The 22,785-nt window shown below is 43.9% G+C and overlaps 1 protein-coding gene across 1 annotated transcript in view; it reads right to left on the bottom strand.

The window, feature by feature from the left end:
• Nucleotides 1–17,212, bottom strand: part of LOC126981473 (protein split ends-like) — a 293,763-nt gene extending 276,551 nt beyond the window's left edge. The window contains exons 1-2 of the mRNA XM_050832543.1: nucleotides 17,053–17,212; nucleotides 5,645–6,286 (exon numbers count right to left, since the gene is read on the bottom strand). Of these exons, the coding sequence (XP_050688500.1) occupies nucleotides 5,645–5,665 (21 nt within the window). The 5' untranslated portion in view covers nucleotides 5,666–6,286; nucleotides 17,053–17,212. The remainder of the gene's footprint in view (nucleotides 1–5,644; nucleotides 6,287–17,052) is intronic.
• Between the last annotated feature and the right edge of the window lie 5,573 nt (nucleotides 17,213–22,785).

Here is a 22,785-nt window from a genome sequence, read left to right as displayed (position 1 = left end):
CACTTTCTACCTGCATATCTCCTTCGACTTTTTTTCTTTATTTCCCTCCCTCTAACTTTTTCCTCCAATATCCTGACGAGCAGATATTGGCAATTTTTTTTTTTCACACTTCAACTTCAATATATACTGTCTCTGCCACCTTCTGTACCTGCATATCGTTCTCGCCTTCTTCTTCTTCTTCTTCTTCTTCATTTCCATACCTTTACTTTTTCCTAGCCTATCCTGTTGTAGAAATTGAGCGGCAGATGTTTATTTATTTATTTTTTGTCCCTTCAGCCTCAACATTTTCTAACTGGCACTTTCTACTAGCACATCGTTCTCGCCTTCTCCTTCATCACTTCTGCTTTTTCTCTCCTTATTCTGATGTGGAAATTGAGTGGAAGATGATTTTTTTTCCTTTCTCTTCAGCCTTCCGTCCTTCCTTCGTTCCTCTCTAACTTCCTTCTATCCTTGCTTTCGTTTCTTCCCTTTTCACTTTCCACCTGCATATCATTCTCGTCTTCTCCTTCCTCCACACTTCCCTTCCTCTGCCTTTTCCCTCCTTGTCCTGATGTGGATATTGAGTGGCAGGTGATATTTTTTTTCCTTTTCCCTTCAGCCACAATCTTTAATACCTGTGCCAGTTTTTACCTGCATATCGTCTCGTCTTCTCCTTCCTCCTCTCTTCCCTTCGTCTGCGTTTTCCTTCCTTGTCCTGATATGGAGATCGAGTGGCATGTATTTTCTGTGTGTTTCTCTTTAACCTCAATCCTTAGTATCCCTCCAGCTTTCTACCTGCATATTGTTCTTTTCTTCGTCTTCGCTTTCTTTCCTTTCCTTTTTCTTTCTCTATCTTGACGTGGAAATTGAGTGGCAGATATTTTTTGTTTTCTCTCACCATTAGTATTTACAAACCCTGCCACTTTCTACCTGTATATCCCCTTCACTTAATTCTTTTTCATTTCTTCTTCTTTATTTTTTTTTCCTTTCCTAACCTGATGTAGATTTATTAGCAGGCGTTATTTTTTTTTGTTTTGTTTCCTTACAACTCCACTCGTTACTAACCATCCCATTTTTTTTACCAGCATATCGCCATCAACTTCTTCCTCATTTTCATCCCATGACATTTTCTTTCCCTATCCTGATGTGGAAGCTGAGTGGCAGGTGTGATTTTCCTTTCCCTTTAACTTCAATCTTTCCACTTTCCACCTGCATATCGCCCTCCCCCTTTCCTTCCTCATTTCCCTTACTCTTGCTTTTTCATTCTCTACCTTGACGTGGAGTTTAAGTGGTGCGTCGTGATTTCTGTTTCCCTATATTAATTACGCTTGTCTGGTAACACATGTAGAGTTTAGGTGAAGTGAGTGATGGCCTGTATCTCATTTCTCATCCTTTAACCTTCTTTTTTCTCTCCTGATGTGGATATGAAGAGGCTAGCATATATATATATATTTTTTTTAGCTCCAATATGTTTTTTTTTTTTAGTGGTATATATATTTAGTTTTTATTAATATATGTTTGAAGGATATGGACAGCAAGTGGCTCCCTCTATGTCTCTTTTCCCCGAACTTCTCCCTCTTATAATTAATCGCTGTTCATTTTTCGTACCGTGTTCGGCCCTAGTGCGTCTCTCTCTCCCTCTCCCTCTCTCTCTCTCTCTCTCTCTCTCTCTCTCTCTCTCTCTCTCTCACACACGCAAGCAGTGCAAGCCGATAGCTCTACACTCTAACATCCTCTTTAAGGGACAAACACATACCGGAAAAACCCTTTAACTCCCTCCCGTCAACACGGCAACAGTGACAAGGTAAGCAACAACAGGTAATGGTGGTAGTAGTAGTAGTAGTAGAAGTAGAAGTAGTAGTAGTAGTAGTAGTAGAAGTAGTAGTAGTAGTAGTAGTAGTAGTAGTAGTAGTAGTAGTAGTAATAGTAGTAGTAGTAAACGTAGTAGTCTTTTATGGCCTTTTATTCTTTACTCTTTTGACTGGAGCAACGCTTGGTGGGTTTTATTTTTTTCTGTGTTATGCCTTTAAGCTGTTTCCATTGACGTAAAATAAAATAAAAAAAATAAAAAAAAAGCAATCGTGAGAGCAGTGAGAGGCTTACCAACAAAACAAATAACAGATGACCCAACAACCCTAACCTAACCTAACCTAACATTACCTCCTTCCCCAACACACTGGACCCGACAACAAACAGCGGTGGCCCCAGGTCCTACGCTACCCTTGAGGCCCATCCCCTTCCCTTGGCTGCCTGGCCTGGTGGGGTCTGGAGGTCGACACACCATAACCGCCGCTATTACCATACCCGCCGAGGGCCATGACGAAGGGCGGGGGGCGGGGACGGGAGGAAAGGGAAGGGAAGAGGCGTGAAGATAAGGGATGATGGAAAATGGAGGGAAAATGGGAAGGGAAGGCAAGGGAACAGAAGGGAAGACAAAATATAAAGCTAAAGGGATGGGAGAGGAAGTGAAAGCGAAAAGAAGGAAAGGCAAAGGAAGTAAGGAGAAGGGAAGACAAAACATGATAAAGAGAGGAAAGGGAAGGAAAAGGAAGGGATACAAACAAAAGGAAACAAGAAAAAGACAAATAGAAGAAAAAGGGATAAAAGGGAATTGGTGTGAATGGTGTGGAAATAATAATAATGCAAAAAAGAAAAGGTGTGAGGGAAGGGATAAGATAGAAAGAGAAGGGATGAATGGGAAAAGGAGGAATGGAAAGAAAGGGAAGGAAAGCGCTGAAAATGGAAGGGAAGGGAAGGGAAGGGGAAGGAAGGAAAGAGAAAGGAAAGGAGGAATGGAGAAAAAGGGAAGGAAAGCGTTGGATATGGAAGGGAAGGAAAGGGAAGGGAAGGGAAGGGGAAGGGAAGTGAAGGGAAAGGAAAGGAAGGGAAGAACAGGGAAGATAAAAGAAAACGAATGAAGAGAAAGAAGGATGACAACACTAAATGAACTACGAACAAAAAGACGATGATGCACGGAATAGGAACAAAAGCAACAACGAATAAAGAGGAAAAAAAAAGAATAAAAAGAACACGTATTAGATTAACAAGATAACAAACGAGAAAGCATGAAACGTGAGCAGGAAAAAAAAGGAGAAGGGAAAAAAAAAGACCCTGGCAACGTTATGACCAGACTTAACACTAATAATAATAATAATAATAATAATAATAATAATAATAATAATAATAATAATAATAATAATAATAATAATAATAATAATAATAATAATACAGACAAACAAGGACTGACCCACGAAGGACTGTCTTGTTTCCCTTCTAATTACCTGTTGACCGCCGGACCAACCTCACCTGGGGCTGTTGTGACCCAGAAAGAGGAGGAGGAGGAGGAGGAGGAGGAGGAGGGGGGAAGGAAAAGGGAAAGGAAGACGGAGCTGAAGGAGGTGAAGACAAGCACAAGGACGAGGAGGAAAAGGAGAGTGATGAAGGACAAAGAGGAAAATGATAGGAAAATGAAGAAAAGGAAAATGAAGAAGAGGTAAGCCAAGAAGAGAAAGGGATGGGCAAAGGGAAATAAAAAGGTGGAAACGGGCGAATAAGAATAAAAGGAGAAAGAAATGGATTAGAAAGAGGAAAATGAGGAAAAAGAAGACAATGAGGAGGAAGATGAGAAAGAAGGAGAATAAGAACACAGAAAAGAACATAAAAAGATAAGAAGAGATGAGAAACGAAGAGGAGAATGAAAAAGGAGGAAGAGGAGGAAAGGGAGAAGACAAAGATACCGGAGACGAAGACAAGGAAGAAAAAGAGGAGAGGAAGAAGGTCAAAGGGGGAAAGGAAACAGAAACAGGCGACACACGCACACACACAAAAAAAAATCGATATTGCAATCAAAATAAAAACGCAGAGTAAAGAAAAAAAATTTAACCTTTGCCATGGAACGAATTAAATACACACACAAAAACAACAACAACATTATCTCTATATATTTATCTTATTCTATCTATCTCCCTCTTACTAGATATGTTTCTATCTCTGTATATCAATCTTTCTACATATACCCTTCTACCTATTTCTAACTATCTTTCTACCCGTTAAATACATACACAAAAAAAAAACATTCCCTCTAACTATATCATATTCTCTCTATCTCTTTTTCTATTATCATTCTACCTCTATATATTAATCCTTCTACCTCTAACTATCTTTCTACCTCTTTATTGCTATCCTTCTACCTCTTTTTAACTATTTTTCCATCTGTTATCATCTATCTATCTCTATCTATCTAGCTCTCCTTCATTCTCCTCTTCGTTTCTTATCTCATTTTTTTCTGCACTTTCTCGTTTTCCTTCTCATTGTCCTTTTTTTCTCATTTTCCTTTTACTAATCCATTTCTTTCGCCTCCTTTTCCTCTATATACCAATCTCTGTATATCCAACTCTATACTATTACTTATGTCTTATTGTCTATATTTATCTCTATCTATCTCTCTATCTCGTTTTAACTCCAACCTCGACTGCTGAGACACAAGTAATAAACCTCAGAAAACAAAATAACATCGACCACAACTTCCCTAATGAGAGAAGGGCTAAATGTGGCTCCCGCGCCGCGTCACGCAGGACACAATTAGACGACATCCCTCCATCAGCCCGGCGGGAGTGTGTCTGTGTTTGTCCGTGTGTTTGTGTCTGTCTGTTGTTCCCCGCACGAGACAATCACATGCAGGAAATGACTGAGACGGCAAGAAGAGTGCGTGTCTCTCTCTCTCTCTCTCTCTCTCTCACCAAGGTAACGCCAGCCAGGTGTATGCCAAGCGAGGTCTGCCATGCCACCTACACCTGCCTCCATCTATCTGCCTGCACACGTCACGTACCTGTATACCCCATAATTAATGCATAAACGCCGGTGAGCTCATACCTGCCATCCACAACCAAACGTCAACTCTATTTATAACTAATGCAAGGCTTCCTCTGTCCTGATCCCACACACACACAGCAAGCAGTTGACTTAATGCCGGGTGGTGGTGTGATGCAAAAACCGGCCAATCTGGGAGAGCAGCAAAACAGGGAAGATTAAACAAGCTGAACCTGATGTCTGTCTTTATCCCACGCAGAGGTAAAACGATGTGCACGGTACCATTATAAGCCAGGACAGATACGCGACTCCTCCCTTGCACTGGTAAACTCTGAAAATGTCTTCCTTCTGGTGTATTTTCTCCTTTCTATGATTTAAACTGTTTCATCCCTTCCATTAGTAAACGCTAGAACAGGCTTCCTTCTAATGTTTTTTTCTTCTACTTTCTAAGACTTAAACTGTTTCATCCTTTGCGTAAGTATACTCTGCAACAGTCTTCCTTCTGCTGTATTTTCTCCTTTCTATGATCTAAAATGTTTCATCGCTTCCGTTAGTAAACTTAAGGACAGTCTTCCTTCTAATGTTTTTTTCTTCTGCTATTTAAGGCTTAAACTGTTTCACCCCTTGCATAAGTATACTCTGCAACAGTCTTCCTTCTGCTGTATTTTCTCTTACCATTCCATCAAGAGAAAATCCATCAAGACATCTCTAGAATTAAATTTGATCACACTATTTAAAATTATCTGATTGCTGGCATTATTTTGTTTACTCCGTTTGTTTTATTTAACGCGGAGTAAAAAATATCCCCACTCTAAACACACATATAAGGCACATCGGCTGAGATAAAAACACTCACCAAGGTAGTGCAGTGCAACATGCCGGGGGTCACCAGCAGGCCGGTAACTCCAACTCCTCGTGTTCACCAGGATCACCGGGTGTCGTCCGGAAGGTGCCCCGCCACGCCCTGCTGACTCACGAGGACAGCAGGGCACAGGATCACGTGGGCGGGTCAAATGCAGACACGCAACTTTGCTTCTCACTGAATATCGCACCAAGGGTCTTTCTTTCCTGGTACTGTATGATTCACTCTCTTAGCCTTCTCTGTATCCTTGTCTTCTACTTTATTTAATTCTTCATACGTGTCTTCTCTGAATGACGAAATGAGGGTCTTTATTTTCCTACACTTTCAGTCTTCCAAGAATTCATACGTTTTGCTTCACTTTTATTTTTCTCAATTTGCTTCATAACTCGATGTCACTTGGATTTCCCACTCAGTTCAATTGGCTTTACGTTCCTTCCTAGCATCAGCAACGTCTATTATATTCCAGGTTTCAGCATTGGTCAGTGTATCTTTTTCCTCGTAAGTTCCTCTGATGGTTCTCCGGACGTCACAGTTGTCTTGTTAATGTGACGATCCCTCCTTTATGAGTCTCTTGAGGGAGGTGGAAGGAAACTTAACCTGGCGTTCCTGTGATCTTATGTCATTATTATCTTATTGCTGGAAAGGAAACATTGCTGAGGTGACGGGAAAGTTTGGCACAATTGTAAAAGTTGCGTTTCCCCGTAGTAGTGAAAAGATACAACTTGGCAATGGCTTTACTCGCGGAGGGAAGGAGGGAAAGAAAGGAAGACGAGGGAGGGCATGGCTGGAGGAGTCAGAGAAGAATAGGAGGAAGGAGAAGAATAAGAGGAAGGACAGAGGGATAGAGGAAAGGAAGGAATAAGAGGAATAAGGGAAAGGAGAGAAAATGAAAATAAAAAGGAATAAGGAGGACAGGATTGGAGGAGAAAGAGGAATAAGAGGAAAAACAGAGAGATGGAGGAAAGAAAGGAGTACGAGGAAGGAGAAAGTGAAAGAGGATTAGGAGGAATAAGAGGAAGGAAAGAGAAATGGAGGAAAGTATTACGAAGAAGGAAATAGGAATGGAGGAAAAAGAAGAGTAGGAGGAAGGAGAGAGGATAAGGAGGAAAGAGAGGAAGAAGAGGAAGAACAGAGGTCAAGGCCAAGGAGGATGAAAGAACGAAGGAACGAAGAAGCGGGAGAGGAGAGAAAGGGAGAAGAGGAAGAAGAGGGAACATGACGCACGGCAGAGGAAGAAGAAGGAAAATGGAAAGAGAGCAATTGAAAGGGAGATAAAAGATGAGTGAAGGTAAAGCGGAAAGACTGGGAGGAAAAATGTGAGGGATTTAAAAGAGGAATGAAAAAGAAGATTATGCTGGGCTGATATATTAAAATGAGATTGTGAGGTAAGGAGATATGAGATAGAAGAGAGAGAGAAGAAAAGGTGTAAGGGAACTCGTATTGGTGGGATAAATATAGAGAAATGCGCAGTTGAATGAGGGGAAAAGAAAGAAAACGCAAATTGGATGGTTATAAATAGGAACGGAAGAACAGCGGAAGATAAAAGGAACCGCAGAGGAATTGGAATGAAAAAGAAGTTGTAAAAGATAAATATAAAGAAAGAAAATAAGCTTAAAAGACACAAGGAAAGACAGACACCGAGGAGAGGAGAAAAATCATGCATAGCGGAAGAACTGGAAAGAAAAATAAAGGAGGAATTACAAGGGAAACGAAAAGAAAAAAAGAGACAGAATAAGTTGTAAACAAAACATGGAGGAAAATGAAAGGAAGGAAGGAGGAATATCAGAAAACGTGGACAGGGAGGCAAAGGAAAATAAAAATGAGGAAAAAAATAAAAAAGAAGTTAAAATAAAACACAGGGAGAGTTGGAGATAAAATATGGAGGAAACGGATAGAAGGAAGGAATCGTGAACGAGGAGGCAAACGAGGCAAAGAGTGAGAGAAGAGGGAGAAGAAAGGGGGTGAAATAATGGTGGAACGTGAGGGAGAGAAAGAGGAATTGAGGAGGAGGAGGAGGAGGAGGTACAGAAAAGAGAAGCTTGAGAGGCAGGAAAGGAATGAGAGTGATGGAGAGAGGAGGGAGAGAAAGGAGGAAAACACTAAGACCTTTCAAGTCACGCAGGGAGAAGAGGAAGAGGAAGAAGGGGAAGAGGAAGAAGGGGAAGAGGATAACGAAGGGAAATATTGGGTGATTGTTAAACGGAGAAGGGAAGAGAAGATGGAGGAAACGAGGGAAGATTGAGGGGAAGAAGAATAGATGAGAGAGAGAGAGAGAGAGAGAGAGAGAGAGAGAGAGATACAGTACGAGGGTGCGAGATATATTTTAAGGGTAGGAGAAAGACTTTGAATCTCACGAAGCGAAAGATTGCGAGGAAAGGAAAGTTACGAAGAAAAAGAAAAAAAAAGAAAAAAAAGAACGAAGACGAGTTTAGGTGATAAAAATGGACGATATAAAACTTTCTTAGCAGTAAAATGGAGTTACGGAAGGAGAGAGAGAGAGAGAGAGAGATTCTCTCTCTCTCTCTCTCTCTCTCTCTCTCATCCGTCATTTCCCTCCAATTTCCCTTTTTTCTCTCTAATTCAGTCACTCAGTATTTTCTTCCTCAGTTATCCTCTCTCTCTCTCTCTCTCTCTCTCTCTCTCTCTCTCTCTCTCTCTCTCTCTCTCTCTCTCTCCCCACACCTGCATCTAATTACCGGCCGCCTATTACAGGTACACAGGACGGCCGCCACTCGTTACCTGCCCCGCCTCCGCCGTCCCCTTCAGAGTCTTAATGAACTACAAATCCATGAACGAAACTGCCACCCCGGCCATTATCCCCTTCCCCCCCTCCTTCCCCCCTGTGGTTCTTGCTCTTTTTTTTCTGACACCCAAAATAAAAGTGAAAAGAATAGAAATAATAATAATAAAATAAGTCATGAAAGTCCCAGAAATTATTAAAAACTTTCGTCATTGGTTTTATTTTGATTCGTTTTTTTTTTTCTCTCTCTCTTTTCCTGCATTCAAAATTTGTAATAAACAGTAGTAAAATAAATAATTGAAAAGATATGGCTGTTTTCTATACAATTATTTTCATTTGGTCTCTCTCTCTCTCTCTCTCTCTCTCTCTCTCTCTCTCTCTCTCTCTCTCTCTCTCTCTCTCTCTCTCTCTCTCTCTCTCTCTCTCTCTCTCTCTACGTATATAACTGTAAAAGCAATGTTGAAAAAGAAAGCGCCATTGTTTTTTTCCCGTGATTATTTCTTCGTATTCTTATATAAAAAATTATATATAATAAAAATTGTAGAGCAAAAAATCAAACCTTTCGCCATGCGCTTCCTATTAGATTTCTCTCTGGTCATCAAAAAATAAATATAAATAACAATAATAATAATAATAATAATGCTTCGACCCCACCACCCTCCTCGTCTCCTCATTCCCCCCACCCACCCCCCCACCCCACCCCACCTCCGCCTCCACCTCCAACGCATCCTGTTACCTGAGAAACGGAGCTCATCAAAGGTAAAAACTCCACCTCCAGGAACGCTATTATATCAATCATTACCGTTTTACTTTTTCAACACCACACCTGCAATAGCCACTATCTTTTTTTTTTTATCTTTGTTGGTTTACCTGGAAAGTGGAAGTAATTAATTATATCTATCCCACTACTCAGGTATTCTTTTCTTCTCCTCTTTAATCCTGTCTCTCTCTCTTTCTCTCTCTTTTTTTTCTTCTTTTTGCTACTATATCTAACGACCAATTAAGTGTCAACTCTTCTATCTGTCTGTATTCCTCTTTCTCTAACTTTTATTTCTCTCTTTCAATACATCTCTCTCTCTCTCTCTCTCTCTCTCTCTCTTCTCCTCTCCCTTCAAACACATTCCTCCCTTTCTCCCAGTCCACATTCCTCTCCCTCTCTCTCCCTTTCAATATTCACTCCCCTCCCACTCAATCCTCGTTCCCATTCCTCTCACACCCTCAACGATCTCATTCCCCTCACTTCCCTCTCTCTCATGCCCATTCCTGCTCGTCCTCTCCCATACCTCTCTCTCTCTCTCTCCATCACTGCCTGATCTCCATTCCCCTCCCTTCCCTCCTTTCTCTCCCATTAACATGCCTATACCTTGCTTGTCCCTCCTCCATTCCTTCAGTTATCTCTCTTCCTGTCTTCACTCCCTTTTCGCTCCTTTCTTTCCTTCCTTTCTTTCTCTTCCTCCGTTTTTCCTTTCCCTCACTTCATTTCTCCACTCCATTTTCTCTTCCTTCCTTCCTTCCTTCCTTTCTCTCTCGTCCTCCGTTTTGTCTTTCTCTGGCTTCCTCTTTCCATTTTCCTTTCTCTGCCTTTCTCCCTCCACACTCCTTTATCTTCCTTCCTCCGCCCTCTTTCCATCCCTTCCTCCACCCTATTTTCTCTCTCTTCCCGCATCTCCCCTTCCTTCTGTCTCTCCCTTCTTGCTCCACCCTCCTTTATCTCTTCCTCCCTCCACCCTCCTTTCTCTACATTCTTCCCTCCACCCTCCTTCCGTCAGTTTCTCTTCCATCCTTCACATATCCTCCATTCTCTTCTTTCCTCCCTTCACCCTCCTTTCTCTCCCTCTCTTGAAAGGATGGGAAAGCTAAATCATCGTTTCCAATCCTTTCCTCACATCCCTTCCCCTTCCCTTCCCTTCCCGATCTGCATGAAGGAGGGGGAATTAGAGAGGGGAGAGAGAAAGTGAGGATGGGGAGGGAGGCGTTGCAATCTAACACAAACTTCGCCTAAATCAAGGAAGTTAAGGAAAAGGAAGGAAAAGGAAAGGAACACACGTGACACTCTAGGTAATTTCCCTCATCAGAAAAAGAGGAAAAAATAAAACAAATATTATCTCTCTGCCAGATAACTTCCGTCCTGAAACTTAATTAATGAAAGCGTCGATGAGGAGGGTTTTTGGAGCTAATCTCAGTCTAGCGGGGCGTTTTCAATCACAGGATAAGAGGAGGATGAGGAACAGGAGGAGCCGGAGGATGAGAGGAGATGAGGGAGAGTTTAGAAGAGGAGAGAAGAGAGGAGAGGAGAGATAAGAGGAGAGACAAGGATGAGAGGAAAGGGAGAAGAGAGGGTATAAAGGAAAGGACAGGAGAGGACAGGTAAGGACAGAACAGACCAGAAGAGGAAAGGAAAGAAGAAGGGAGAGGAGTGGAAAGGAGAGAGGAAAGGAAAGGAAAGGAAAGGAAAGGAGAGGAGAGGAATCGAAACTGATATGTATTCATGGAAACTGAGAAAGGAAAACAAATATCCAGAGGGGAAGTATATAAAAAGGAAGAAGAAGAAGAAGAAAAGATAAGCAGACAAGCAGACAAGCAAGCAGGTAGGCAGGTAAGCAGGGCCGGTGGGATTAGCAGGAGGGCTGGCCGAGGGAAGAGGAGGCTTAGGGGGCTAGCGCCAGGTGGTCTGCAACAGGTACAGTGCAGGTGGGAGCACATGGCGAGGAGGGAGAAAGCCAAGCCAGGAACCAAGAAAACTAAAATTAACCAGAAAAATATATACAGGTGGCGTACAAGGCATTTCCCGGTCTGTACAGCAAAGTATTGATGAAAGTATAGATGGAGAAAGTAAATAAAGTTAATGAACAAAGTATTTTACAAACTATAAGGCGGACATTGATGAATATATAAAATCGACGTGTAATATGATAAAGTCAACGTATAAAGCTTTCAAATATTCGCAAAACAAATTACATATGTAGTGAAGCAAAAATAACAAAAGGTATTTAGGCATCAAGAAAGCAAACTATGCATTTGAAATTTAATGTTTGTGACGGAATATATTGATTACGTATAAAGAAAGCGTTATACAATTAATATAGCAAACAGTTAATTGAAATATGGGAGGAAAAATTGATAAAGCGATCACATAAAGTGCTTCTAGACACATAAAACACCCACTTAACATAAACGGATGGAAAACTGATAAGGGAAACGCAAAAAATTGTGAACGATCAATAAGGAAATACTGAATTAAAGTGATGGTAAACAATATGATAAAAGAAACCATAAAGTATTAAAAAATCTATAACTGAAAAGCAGTATTAAAATGTATACGATCTTTAATAAAACTACTAGCATACGAAACATCTTGCAGTCTATAAAAAAATACTTAAGCACTAAAATTATCGTAGTCTCATTAAGCCCCGCCAGGTAACGCACCCCTCGACGCCCAGGTAAAAACAGATAGAATGACCTGATGAAATTTTAGATCGCGTATAATTACAGGCAGCGGAAAACTTCGCATCAGAGGAAGTCGATAAATCACGAAAAGCAGAAGCCGACGCGAGGAGTAAAGAAAACGGGACGCGGGGCTCATTAGCATTACAATTACCGGCATAAAAAGACGAACTGAACCAAACAGAAAACGAGGGGTGATTAAGACGCAGGTTGTGATTAGCGAAATGAGCAACGAGGTGACGAAAGAGTGGACAGACACAACAAATAAATGAGTATGTATAGATAAACAAAGATAGATAGACAGAATGATGGATAGATGCATAGATAGATAGATAGAAAGAGAAAGCGGTTACGAAAAAGCGGATAAACAAAAACATATAGAAAGAGGTAGAAATTTAGACAACACATAGATAGATAGATAGATAGAGAGAGAGAGAGAAAACAGGTAGCAGGGTAACAGGTAAGTGACAAGATAAAAGACTTAAGCACAGGTAAGATTCTCATGATGCCAATATACCTCCTCCTCCTCCTCCTCCTCTTCCTCCACCTCCTCCTCCTCCTCCTGCCACTATGGCCTGAGGAATGTAAAAAGTTGCGACACCCTCTTTTTATTAGTCTGTCTGTCTATGCCTATCTTTATGTCCATTCTCTCTCTCTCTCTCTCTCTCTCTCTCTCTCTCTCTCTCTCTCTCTCTCTTCTATGATTACGCCAGCATCCGCATACAGGAGATAAAGGTTGATTCTAGGCCAGCAAAACCTGATTAGGAGGCCCACTAACCGCCCGCCGCTAACACGCCTTTCTAAACCACCTGCCGCTAGCCCCTGGAAGCACTGCCACTACCGTCCCCGCTATCACTGCGACCACTAACTTGCACTGATATCCTGGTCGTAACTACACCATTGGGATCACCAACACTACCACTACCAATAACAATGCTTGCAAACGTATCCACCAATGATATTTTTACTACTACCACTACTACTATTACTACCACCACTACCTGTTCCCAGTCGTCCATAAAAGGGTGTAACAAGAACCTCACTACACTCACACTCACACACACACACACACACACACACACACACAGCATCCCTCATCTCCCAGCATCTCCCAACTACCACCACCAGCACAACATCAGCATCTTCTAAAATCTTCCCACACCACGACCGCCTTAACCTTACCAACTTGGGGCAATGATCGTCACCCCCCTCCTCCTCCTCCTCCCCTGTCCTCTTCGTGATCAATACTCGGCTGTCTGCATGGCGACTCACTAGGAAGAATAGAGCTGGCGTGAAGTGGCGGTCGTGGCTTACGTGCAAAAATAACCAATTCACATGGGCACTGGGTACGAGAGAAGAGGAAGAGGAGGAGGATGCTTATTGGTGAGAGTGGGGGTGAGTGGGAGTGAGAGGGGATGTCACGCCGTGGATTGAGGAAGGAGTGAGAGTGAGTGAGTGGGGGAGGGAAGGAGAGAGGGAGAGAGAGGAAGGGAGAGGGTGTGAGAGAGGGAAAAAATCACTTTGGCTCACACACAAAGGAACGTCTTGGGTTGTGCTGTGTGTGTCTGGTGCAAAATAGTAGCGGGAGGGAGAGAGAGAGAGAGAGAGAGAGAGAGAGAGAGAGAGAGAGAGAGAGAGAGACATATATATAGATGGATTGACACAAGCACGCAGACATACACAGACAGAAAGATGCAGGCAGACAGACAGAGTGTGTGTGTGTGTGTGTGTGTGTGTGTGTGTGTGTGTGTGTGTGTGTGTGTGTGTGTGTGTGTGTGTGTCGCATTTACTCACGCCCTCACTCACTCACTTTCTCTGAGTCACTCCTGCCAAGTATTCAAACCACTCCCTCCCTCGCTCTCTCCCTCCCCCATTCCTTGCCAAGCTTAGTGAGAGTTATTATGAGGGACGACTAAGGTGAAGGCCCGCGGGAAGGGTTATTGTACGCCCTGTGAATAGCGGGGCGGTGAGGCAGACAGGTAAACAAAGCTGGACAGGTAAACAGGGAGGTAGGCAGACACAGGTTAACCGACACACACACACACACACACACACACACACACACACACACACACACACACACACACACACACACACGCGATGGAAACAAGACGGTATAATTGATTTCCCACGCCCAATTTAACCACAAAAACAAAACCTGCCTCCTCTTTCCTTTTCTTTCCCTTCATTTCTCTCTCTTCCCTTCCCCTTTTCCTCCATACTATCCCTTCCACCTCCTCCTTCTACCTTCTCTATTTCTTCATCTCGTCGTTTTCTCCCTCTTCACTCTCCTTCCTCCTCCTCTCAACCTCTTCCAAATGGGTATATGGAGGGAGAGAGGGGAGGAGGGGAAGGTAAAGGAAAGGAGAGGAAGGGAGGGGAAGGGAGGGAAGGGGAAGGCGTGAGGGCCGCTCATTTGTCAGCCAAGGAGGCGGCGTGAGTGTGTGTGACCGCCGGGGCCTCTGACGCCAGCCCTGCCCATCTATCCACCTATTCTCCTACCCATGTCCCTACCCACCTACCCATCCCTTTACTACTACCTACCCCCCCGCCAAATGTTCTCTCTCAGCTATCCCACCACTATCTTAACTCACGTCCACCCAAAGCTCTCCCCAACCGACATATATCATCAGTTTCACCAGCCTACCCATGTCCCTACCCACCTACCCATGCCTTTACTACTTTACCTACCCGCCTACCAATGTTCTTACTCAGCTATCCACTACCCTATCCTTAACTCACGCAACCCAAAGCTCTTCCAATCTACATATTCATCACTTCACCAAGCTACCCACCTACCCATGCCTTTACTAAGCTATCCATTCCCCTATCCTCAAACTGGAATTATGCAGACCCACAGCTCTGCCAACCTACCTACCCACATCTCCATCCCACTGTCAACCCATTAGTTCATGAATCTAGCCTTCCACTTAAACATAATTACACCTTTACCTGTCTTGTCACTCCTACCCACACTTTTACAACCTTACCTGCCCACTCTTACTTTTTACCTAATTATATATCCCCCCACCTACACTTCTACTTTCATACCCATCTACTCTCCCTGTACTCAATTACTCATGAATACGCACACTTTTACTCAACCCATCAACCCACTTACTAATCAATCCTCTATCCACTTATACCGTACCCATTCCTCTATTCACTCATGTATCCCCATCCAATCAGTGCACCAAGGACCCACCTAGACTCTCTCCTATCCAATTAAATCACCTATCAATACTAATTAAAACTTATCTACCTGCTCATACTTTTATTCACTTATCTTTACTTTAACCTATCTCCTATATGTCTGTCCACATTATCATACCTCTTCCACTCACCTATCCACAATTCCACTTATCTAAAATCCCCACCTACTTTATACCAATCCATATATTCACACTTTCATCCACCTATCCACACTTCCACCTACCTAAACTCCCCACTTGCTTCATGCCAATCCATATATTCACACTTCCATCCACCTATCCACAATTCCACTTATCTAAAATCCCTGTCTACTTTATACCACTCCATACATTCACATTTTCATCCACCTATCCACAATTCCACTTATCTAAAATCCCCACCTACTTCATACCAATCCATATATTCACATTTTCATCCACCTGTCCGCACGTCCAACCATTTAAACTCCCCACCTCCATCACAGTCAGTTAAGTTAAAGAAAAGGCACTCACTATATATTTAGCAAGTGTTCGTTCACCTAAAAGGGAAAACAGTCATAAACGGAGCATGTAACCGAAAGTCGAGCTCCTGGAAGCGAAAGTGTGAGAGTGTTTGGCAAATGTGAACTTTGGTTAATATTTTGTTCACACATAGGTTAAAGTTGTTCACATGATTTAATTAACTTTTAACTTCCTTGGCAGTATTAAGTTCCCGGGAAAAATCCCAGAAAGAGTGTGTGTGTGTGTGTGTGTGTGTGTTGATTGCATGTAGGAAGCGAAGAAAAGGCACAGACGTTTACATTAGTTTATAAAGTGTAAAAGCAAACTCTCTCTCTCTCTCTCTCTCTCTCTCTCTCTCTCTCTCTCTCTCTCTCTCTCTCAGCAAGCACTCACACTCACGTTCTGTTGGTATTGGGTAACACAGGTGGTGGAAGAAACTAATTAAACACATGACACAGGTGAACACACAGTCACCACAACAGTTCAGTGTCCCATAAAACGAAACTCGAATTCTTCCAACGCTGGCGACGGAAACAACAAGGACGCGGGAGGGAAACGCGCCTGAATTGAGCAACTTTACCTTTGATAATTAAAGTGAATATCAGTCAGGTGAAAAAAGGTGCAGCTGGATAAACGAGGGAAGGTTACAAAAGTCTGTGTGTGTGTGTGTGTGTGTGTGTGTGTGTGTGTGTGTGTGTGTGTGTGTGTGAATAGGACCCCCAGCAGGGAAGGAATCCTTTACAACGACTACCGGGAGATCCTTTGTTTCCCTTCCTCCTTCCCTCATCCTCCCGCCGTCCCCTTTCCTTCCGTCCCCTCTTCCCACGCCAGCAGCCACGCCCCCACGCCTCGCCCGTCACTCCCGCCGCGCCCAACTCCCCGGCACTAAACACACTCCCTCGGGGCACGTCCTGAGGCACTGGGGCAACACTCCGGGGCGTCGGGGCGGCCTGGGGTCTTGCTCTGTCCTCACAACCCCCTCCCCCTGCCCCACTTCCTGGAAAAGCCCTGCAGGCACGTGGCACCAGGGAGCCGCACCATTTGATAAGCCGGGGCTGCCTCCCTGCACTGGCAGCCCCTCTTGCCCCGCCGCTGCCCCTGCCCCGGCCCCCTCCCCCCCCTTCTTCCCCCTCCAGACCTCTCACTGGGTGCTTGAGTTCACCAAATTAATCTTCAAGTAGCACACACACACACACACACACAAACACACACACTCGATTTCTCCCTTGGCAAGCACGGCCACTAGGTAACGGTGGGCAGCAGGTGGGGCACCGGGCCCCCTCCCCCCTCAGCAGGGCCAGCCGAGGCCGGACCAGTGCCACGAGACGCCTCACCCCCCCATGGTTCACGGGCCACGCGTCAACACGTTATCTCGTCACGTAAACAATGCCAGTCCCGCCGCCACCGCCACTGCACTCGACGCCCTCACCGCCCACGCCACAGGCGTCACAGGCCACCCCGCCACGGCTGAGCGACGTGGGTGTGGGTTCAGCGGGCGGCGGGCGGCAGCCTCCCGTCAACACTACCTTCCCGCGCCAAGGCGAGCAGCAGACTGTGCCGTGCGCGGCCCGCTGCCTCCTCGGCCAGCAGCCATCCTCTCTGGGTCACACACACTCGGCCTTGACAGGACCCGCCCCCCCTCCCCTCCCGTCTTCTTCCTTCCAGGAAAACATTCACCGCGCGACAGACAGCCTCCACCGGGAAACGTCCGTCATATTACGTTGTCGGCTCACGGCAGGTGCTGATGTGTCACCTGTGGAGCATATATAGACACCTGCCTCACCTGCCTCCTAGACTCCATCCTTCCTTCTTGCTGTTGCTGCACCCCGCTTGCTGACGCCACACAGCTGACTCACCCCACGCTCATGCAAGCCCACAACCAATCCGGAGCCCCTTAAACAGCCCTACTCGACCCTCCGTTCAGTGCCTCAAAGCCCCGGCAACTCGGCCTTTCAGCTCGTCACATGCGGCGCTAAGTCCCCTAACTACCCTCGGCCGCGTCCGTCACCCCGAGCCGTGCCAGCCGCGCCCCGCCGTGCCAAGCATCACACCAGCCGGCGCCAATTAACAGCCTTCCCGTGCATTCAAGCTTATCAAATCCTCTAAGACCACCCCACCCCACACCCACCCACCCTAGACCCACTCCCGCTCCTTAATACTCCACATCGGTTATCTTAATACACTTTCCACTTTTACATCCCTTTACTCCCTCCTTATGAACACTCTCCCTAACATTCTACTTCCAAGCCAAATCCGTCATATTACTCCACCATACCTGTCTTTCACCCCAAAACCATTACCATATCAACTCTATTCCGGTAATGCCCCACTGCCTCTTACCGCCACACACCTGCTCCCACCGCATTACAGCACATTACTCCCTACACTGGCCTGCCATCCTATATGTATACCCCCACTTCAACCTGCTTTCCACCCTATCTACCCCCACTCCGTCCTAAAACTCCCTCATTTTCAGCCGAACGCCTTCAACTTTTTTACTTCTTTACAGGACCAGAGTTTAGCAGGCTTTTTTTTATTATTTATTTATTTCGCTGGAGCTGTTTCCTTTGCTGTGATAAAAAGAGACAATGAAACTCTTATTCTCACCCTATCTAGCTATTCATACCCTTAAACACACCCGACGGCCTTCCTTCCTTCAGTGTCACAATTATCCTCACCCTATTCAGCTATCCACACCCTCAAAGATACACCCTACAATCCAATACCCTGCCAATCATACTTTTATCCTCATCCTACCTAGCTATACACTCACCCTCGGACACCCACTCCCTACACCCTTCTAACCCTACCAAACGACACCCTAATCCTCACCCTATCAAGCAATCCACACCCACACCCTCGGACAAACACACCCTACACCCTTCAATACCCTGCCAATGACACCCTTATCTTCACCTATCCAAATATCCGCACACCCACACCCTCGGATATTCACTCCCTCCCTACGCCATTCCCTCTTACATTACCGTCTATTTTGAGGGTCCACAAACATGCTCTCCTATCTCAGTTTATCAGGACCATCGATACACGAACGGGGTCACGGGAGCGGATGAACGGCCGGGGTGGGATATGCAGCATGAGGCTTATTCGTTATTATTCATCACGGCGGTTATTCATCGGGGTTAATTTTTAATACTGGTGAATAATTATTGAAGTCGAATTATTTAGGAGTGTAAATGATGAATGCTGATGATGATGAGGGAGGGAAATAGGAGGAAGAGGAGGAGGAGGGGGGATATGACGTCGTTCAGAAGTGATGGAAAAGGAAAAAGTTAGATGAGGAAAAGTTAGAACATTGAGAGACCATAGTAAGAGGAAGAAGAGGAGGAGAAAGGGGTAGAGAAGAGAAAGAGGAGCATAAAGACAAAAAGGAGAAAGAAGAGAAGGTAAAGTAGGATGAGAAACAGGAAAATGGAACATACGAGACTGACAGGAAGGATGAAAAGGAGGAGAAAGAGGAGGAAGAGGAAGAGGAGGAAGGAAAGAATGGACTAGACAGGAATAAAAGGAGGAGCAGGAACATGACCATGAACAGGATAAGGAGAAAGAAGAGAAAGAAAACGAGAAGATAGAAAACAGAGAATGAAAGACGAGGAGGGGAAGGAGGAAGGAAAAAGGAAAAAAAAAGGAAAATACAGGAACAAGAGGAGGAACATAAGGACGAAGAGGAAAAGGGGGAAGAGGAGAAAGAAAACGAGAAGATAGAAAACTGAGGAAATAAAACTAGAGGAAGAGGAAGAGGAGGAGGAGGAGGAGGAGGAGGAGGGAAAGACCTTCAGCCCCGCGCACCACAAACATGCCCCTCAAGTCTTCTGTGTACATCGGAGGTTTTGTCTACACACGAAAAGACCTTCACACGTACGTACCAGAGTGTGTGTGTGTGTGTGTGTGTGTGTGTGTGTGTGTGTGTGTGTGTGTGTGTGTGAGAGAAGATGGAGAGAATGGTGAAATAGGAGAAATAGTAAGAAATAAGAAAGACAGACAGACAATATGGAGAGAGGATGGGGTAGTAGGATATAAGGAAGAGAAAAGCAAGAAGATAAAGAGAAGAAAAGAGAATAAAGGGGAGAGAAAGAGATGAATAGATAGATAGAGAGAATGCTTTCTTAATACGTTCGCTCAATTATTATTACAATTGCTATTACTACTGCTATTATTATTATTATTATTATTATTATTATTATTATTATTATTATTATTATATCAGTTACCGCTGGACCGTGTAAAGGAAACAAAATGAAAAAGAAAACGGAAAAAGCATTAACGAAAACGCGTGTCGCAATACTTTTTAACGTTATTGGTTCCAAACAACAACAACAACGACAACGACAAGAACAACAACAACAATCACCGCGCTCACACAAGCAATAAAAGGACCATAAAGCGATAAAATGAGCGACACAATCGTTATGACCTCTTAACCCTATCTCTCTCTCTCTCTCTCTCTCTCTCTCTCTCTCTCTCTCTCTCTCTCTCTCTCTTTTTTTTTCTCTCCCAATTTCTTTTTTTTCTCTCTCTCTCTCTCTCTCTCTCTCTCTCTCTCTCTCTCTCTCTCTCTCTCTCTCTCTCTCTCTCTCTCAAGGCGGTGCTCAAGTCTAATGAACATCTCCGCGCCCTAGTTTTGCAAGGTAAAAAAGGCGTGTACTTGCTAGAGCCTTGACGAGGTGTTGCGTGGGGTTGGGGAGTACGTAGGGGTGTAGGAAGGAGGGGGGGAGAAAAGCTGGACATGGGAAAAATGGGCAAGGCTGGGTGGAGGAAGAGCAGGAAGGTGAGTGTGTATGTGGAGGAGGAGGCATGTGGAGAGGAGAGGAAGGAGGAAGAGGAGGAAAAGGGAAAGCAGAGAGAGAAGGACAAGGGGTGGGGGGTAATACAGAGAGGAAATTGTGAAAAAGAACTATAGAGAAAAAAAAACGAAATAGAGAAGAGAAAGGTGAGGATCATAAAGGGAGGGATGAGGAGGTACTGGACACAAAAGATAAAGAAATAAAAAGAAGAAATAAAATAAGGTAGATGTTACAATTTCGAGATAAGAAGAGGAAAGTGGCAGAAGGAGAAGAAGTACGGGGGAAAAAAGTGTACAAAAAAGTGAAAAGAAGGGGAAGAGAAGAGATGAAGAGAAGAGGACGGAGAGAAGAGAAAGGGATGAGGGCACAAAGTACAGAACATGGAAGCGAGAGAGAGGGCGAGAAAAAAAATGACAGGTAGAGTAGAAACAGAAGATAGGAGGAAAGTATAGAAAAAAATGTGAATAAAAGAAGAGGGAGAACAAGGGACAAAAAAAAGTGAATAAATAAAACAGTCAAAAGAGAAGATAATGGAAAAGAGCAAAGGAGACGAAAGAAAAAAAATAGGAAGCAAAAGAGAAATAGGGAAGGCGGGAGGAGGAAGGAGGTACAGTTTCACCTAGACGCCAGGTAAATATTTGGGCGCCTCCTGTGACCTTCCTCCACTAATTGCTCCACCTCCAAGGTATACCTGTACTCATGCTTACCTGTCGAGAGAGAGAGAGAGAGAGAGAGAGAGAGAGAGAGAGAGAGAGAGAGAGAGAGAGAGAGAGAGAATACAATTAAATGTTTTCTTGTCCCCTTATTATGGCCCGTCATTGTGTTGCATCAAACGTTCTTACTTGCAACATCAACATTCCTCTGTCAACTTTAAACCCGCCTCCTCCTCCTCCTCCTCCTCCTCCTCCTCCTCCACATCATTCCACCTTGCATCACCGTCACTTTTCTCTTAAACGCCTCAACTTCCTGCCATTTTGTATCTCTCATCCAACGACGAGTTTTAATTCACTAAACTGATTATTCTGTCCCAGTGAAATATTGAAAGAAAACAACAACGTGAGGCTTTGTGGGTATTAGTGTTTTCTCTCTCTCTCTCTCTCTCTCTCTCTCTCTCTCTCTCTCTCTCTCTCTCTCTCTCTCTCTCTCTCTCTCTCTCACCTGTCCTTCTTTCTTTACAACCTTCACCACTATCACCACAACCACCACAACACCCCAATCACCACTGACCCCCATCACAAGGAAGAGGTTAGAGAAATGGGGAAAATGGGGAAGATGGGAAGGGCACAGAGGATGAGGAACTATGTCTCCTATTTCCCTTTTTCCTTCCTTCCTCTTCCTTTTCCTCTAATGAGTCTATTCAATGCCTTTTCTCCTCTTACCTCTCCTCCTCTTGCCCTTTCCTCTCCCACTTTCACTTTTTTCTACTCTGTCTCTTTCGCTCGCACTCTCGTCCCATTTTCTTTGGCGAGCGAGGATGTTGACTGCCCGTTTTCTATGATGCAAGGTCACAGAGACGGGGTACGATATTAATTCAGTCTAGCATCCAATTTAGAGAGTGAATACATTTGCCTTGAGGTGGATTTTTTTTTTACAAAGTGACCGGCTTTTCAAAGGACACTCTCTCTCTCTCTCTCTCTCTCTCTCTCTCTCTCTCTCTCTCTCTCTCTCTCTCTCTCTCTCTCTCTCTCTCTCTCTCTCTCTCTCTCTCTCTCTCTCTCTCTCTCTCTCTCTCCCGTTTTTCTATACCCTGTGTTTAAGTTCAAATGTTGTTTACAGACGAGGTGTCGAGGTTGTTTATCTAAGTCAAGTGGCTTCCCTCACCTCCTCTCTCCTTCTCCCACCTCTCCCAGCCTCATTTTTTCCTTCATCTATAGACTAAACTTTAAATCATCCACTCCTCCTACTTTTCCTCCCTCTTATTCAGTTCACGATTGTCTTTTTTTTGTGCGTGGGTGTATATAAGATTATTTTATTTATTCATTTATTTTGCTATCGTTCCCCTTATTACATGACCATCAGCGAGGATCTTAATTTTTTCCCTTGATATATAGACTTAACTCTTAACTCCCTTTCCCTTTATTCCCCTTCTTCCCTCCTCTCGTTGTTCGTTATTATTACCATTATTATTATTATTACATCTCTCTCTCTCTCTCTCTCTCCTAGCTTTCATTTCTCTCACATCATCACCCCCACCGACATTTTTTCTCTCCCTCTTCAGACTAACCTCTTTAATGCCCTCCACTTATTTTCCTCTAATTCACTCCACTAGTAGTTTCTTTAGGAGGTCCTTTTAGAGAATACCATATTACGTTTTTTTTAAATTTCTTATTTCTATTGATATATAATTACCTGCTCAGAGACTTCAAAGGTGGGCGATAAATATACAAAATCAATTAATTAGTTATTATACAAACAAATTTTTTCTCACCTTCGTATCTAGTATTAAAAATTCAA

Source organism: Eriocheir sinensis, chromosome 48, assembly GCF_024679095.1.
Source record: "Eriocheir sinensis breed Jianghai 21 chromosome 48, ASM2467909v1, whole genome shotgun sequence".
NCBI classification, from domain to species: domain Eukaryota; kingdom Metazoa; phylum Arthropoda; class Malacostraca; order Decapoda; family Varunidae; genus Eriocheir; species Eriocheir sinensis.
This window is presented reverse-complemented; position numbering and strand designations above follow the sequence as displayed.